The sequence below is a fragment of the Fonticula alba genome (genome assembly GCF_000388065.1).
Source record: "Fonticula alba strain ATCC 38817 unplaced genomic scaffold supercont2.2, whole genome shotgun sequence".
Classification (NCBI taxonomy): Eukaryota; order Rotosphaerida; family Fonticulaceae; genus Fonticula; species Fonticula alba.
The window spans coordinates 1,364,622-1,368,115 of record NW_009242972.1 but is presented as its reverse complement, the minus strand read 5'-3'; the positions used below and the strand labels follow the sequence as shown (position 1 = coordinate 1,368,115).

Below are 3,494 nucleotides of genomic sequence, written 5' to 3'. Positions count from 1 at the left end.
TCCTTCTCTCCTTCTCTCCTTCTCTCCTTCTCTCCTTCTCTCCTTCTCTCCCCTGCACGTCACCAGGGCCGACATGAAGTCCACCAACTGCGACGCGCGGCTGGCCAAGTTGGCGAAGGCCATCGCCGAGCAGCGCGTGCAGATGGAGCGCCTGCAATCCTCGCGCATCATGTCCCGGTCGCCGTCGCCCCTGCCGCCGGGTGGGGCCCGGTCTCGCTCCGGGTCTATGCACTCGCTGAAGGGCCAGGGCCCGGGGTCCTCTTCCTCGTCATTGGCCGGTGCCGGGAGCAGCGCGCCCCTTTACTCGTCGCCCCTGTCGCCGCCATCGGCCTCGATGGTGGCCGACACCTCGGCGTCGGACTCCTCGCTGCCCGGGCGGCTGCATCTCTTCTCGCGCAAGGCTTCGCGCATGTTTTCCTCCTCCTCCTCTTCCTCGTCGCTGTCCGGCGGCAGCCCGGGCCCGGGCGGGGCCATTTCGCCCCCCACGCCGGCGGCGGCGGCGGCGGCGGCGGTGGCGTCCGCCGGCGCGGGGCATTCACCCGGTGGGGGCCTCCCGACAGCCGGCGGTAGCCCGGCCGGGTCGTCCCCCAGCGCGCCGGCCATCACCGTCAATGAGGAGGCCGCCTCGCCGGGGCCGATTGCCACCGGGGGCCCCGGTGGGCGGACCTTCTTCCGGCCCTTCGGCGGGCGATTCTTGCACTTCGGCACGGATCGCAGCGCCGGGACCGCGGCCCAGCCCGGGGTCCTGCCGGTGCTGGCCACCGACGACGGGTCGCAGGACCTGGTCACCGAGGACGAAGGGTGGGGCTCGGCCTCGGAAGACAACGACATGCTGTCGCAGTACGACTCCATCAGTGACATCGAGAAGATCGAGGTCTACGCGCTGGAGGGGATCAACCTGGACAGCCGTGGCTTCGGCGACGCGGTGTACAAGTGCGCGGACTTGATCCGCAGCGTGGAGGCGGTCCTGGTGTCCTACAGCTACGACTCGTCGGCGCCGACCCCGATGTCGCGGGCGCTCGCATCGGACATGATGGCCCCGTCGAATGTGGTGCAAACGATCATCCTGACCTTTGGCCGGCGTGTGTTGCACGTTGTGCGTTGGCTGCCGCTTCTCTGCCTCTTTCTCTCTTTCCCTCCGCCTCCTTGCCTTTGTCCCCCGGCAGCCTGTTGCCTCGTGTGTGTGTGTGTGCCCTGGCCAGCGGTGCTGGGCTGGCGGGGTGTCGGGGCTCGGTCTTTTTCCATTCCCCTCCAGTGCACTGCCTTTCTGCCCTCCATCTGCCGGGGTTGCTGACGCCAGTGCCCGCACGGGGTCCCTAGCTTGAGCAAAAGCTCGAGGCCATGTGCCTGTACCAGGAGGGCGTGGCCATCCCGGCGGCCGAGGCCATGCTGGCCGAGGGCCATCGCAGCGCGGCCGCGGCCCAAGTGTCTCCGGCATACGGCCTGCCGCCGGGCGGCGGGGCCGGCCAGCCGCTGACCCTCTTCACAGCCTCCATCACGCTGAACCAGCACAAGGTTCGCGACTGGCTCAAGTTTGTACGTGCCCCCCCCCCCCCCCTCGGCGGCCTGTGCGGTCTCTTCCATGTGCCCCCTTTTTGGTGGGATTCTTTTTTCTTTTTTTTCTTGCTTTGGCATCGCGCCCCCGCCAGCGCCCCGCCTCTCCGAATGGCTCACCTGGCTGCCTTGTTCCCCGGGACGGGGCGGATGATCTGCAGAAGCGCCGCAAGCGCTCCGCGAAGGCCGACCCGAACCAGCAGAACGGCGGCGTGGTGTCGTCCTTCCTGACATCGTCGGCCCTGGGCGCGCGTGCGCCCAGCATCGAGGACTTCAACATTGTCAAGATCATCAGTGCCGGGGCCTTCGGGTGCGTGTTGCTTTCTCCCGGTGGCTCTCGCGCATTTCCTCTTGTGCCTTCCCCTCTCGCCCTGTGGCCCTTGCTGGCTCGGGACATGGACCTCTGTGCTCCGCTGACCGGATGTGGCTTTCTCCTTGTGCCCGGGGGGCTTGCTGGGTGGGCAGGACGGTGTACCTGGCGCAGAAGCGCATCACCGGCGACCTGTTCGCCATCAAGGTGCTAAAGCGCGCGGACATGGAGCGCAAGAACATGATGAACCACCTGTTCACCGAGCGCACGGTGCTGGCCCTGGCACGAAACCCCTTCGTCGTGCGGCTGTATTATGCCTTCTACTCGCGGGATTACTTGTTCCTGGTGATGGAGTACCTGATTGGCGGGGATCTGTCCAGCCTGCTGGAGGTGTTCGGCACCTTCGACGAGGACATGACGCGGTTCTACATTGGGCAGATCGCCGTGGCGCTGGATTACCTCCATCGGTGCGTGCCCCGTGTGCCCCTTGTGATGTGAGCCGCTCTCCCCCCTGCCATGCGCCCTCTGACACCCTCTGCCCGTGTGTGTGTGTGTGTATGCATGCATGCATGCATGCGCCCTTTCCTCCGCCCCAGGCACGGCATCACGCACCGCGACCTGAAGCCGGACAATGTGCTGATCACGGCCGACGGGCATGTCAAGCTGACGGACTTCGGCCTGGCACGGATCATCGTTGCCGGGGATGACACCTCGCTGCCGGTGTCGCCGGAGAATGTGAGCGACGACTCGTCGTCCGATGAGTCCCGACAGGGGGACAAGCGCGGCAAGCTACGACGCCGGGTACGACAGACACACACACACACACACACAAATGCGCGCGCGTGCGCGTGCGCGTCCGGCTGGGAGAGCCGGCTCCCTTGGCCTCGGCTCGCCCCCTTGCTGGGAAGCCTCCCACGGGACTGACCCCCCCCCCCCCTTGCCCCCTGGTCGCTGCCCCGCAGCGGACCTCGTCCAAGGCCCTGCTCGGCACCCCGGACTACCTGGCCCCGGAGCTGTTGACCGGCCTGAGCGACGGCCCGGAGGTTGACTGGTGGGCGTTGGGCATCTGCATGTATGAATTCCTGGTCGGGGCGCCGCCCTTCACCGACGACACGCCGGAGCGGATCTTCAGCAACATCCTCGAGCATCGGCTCTACTTCCCAAGCCCGTCGGACTATGAGGACGACGAGGAGGACGAGGACGAGGACGAGGACGAGGAGCAGCAGGCCATGGTACTGCCGGCCGCGGATGAGGGCCATGCCCCTATCGAGGAGGCCGCCCTCGGCAGCGACAGCGGCGCCCTCGGCAGCGATGCCAGCGATGGCTCGTTGCCGGGGGCGAACCGGCCGCCGGCCGCCGGCTCGATCTCCAGCGACCATGCCTCCTCCGGGGACGAGATCAGCCAGCCCCTGCGCGGTGGTGGCGACAGCCACGAGGAGGATGATGAGGAGGAGGATGGCGAGGATGACTGGAGTGACGATGGGGTTCTGTCGCCGGCCAGTGTGTCTCTCATCCATGCCCTGCTGAACCCGGACAAGACCAAGCGCTTTGCCTTCGCTGGTACGATGGGGGGCTGCCGATGCCTGGGCTTTCCTGCGTCCACTTTCGCCCCCCCCCCCCCCCCCCCCCC

General features: G+C 67.5%; 1 protein-coding gene across 1 annotated transcript in view; it reads left to right on the top strand.

Moving 5' to 3' along the window:
• Window positions 1-3,494, top strand: part of H696_01327 (AGC/MAST protein kinase) — a gene marked incomplete at both ends in the record, with an annotated part of 11,033 nt that overhangs the window by 5,294 nt on the left and 2,245 nt on the right. The window contains 6 exons of the mRNA XM_009495220.1: window positions 67-1,096; window positions 1,321-1,536; window positions 1,650-1,864; window positions 2,020-2,331; window positions 2,461-2,665; window positions 2,827-3,461. Coding sequence (XP_009493495.1) covers window positions 67-1,096; window positions 1,321-1,536; window positions 1,650-1,864; window positions 2,020-2,331; window positions 2,461-2,665; window positions 2,827-3,461 — 2,613 coding nt within the window. The remainder of the gene's footprint in view (window positions 1-66; window positions 1,097-1,320; window positions 1,537-1,649; window positions 1,865-2,019; window positions 2,332-2,460; window positions 2,666-2,826; window positions 3,462-3,494) is intronic.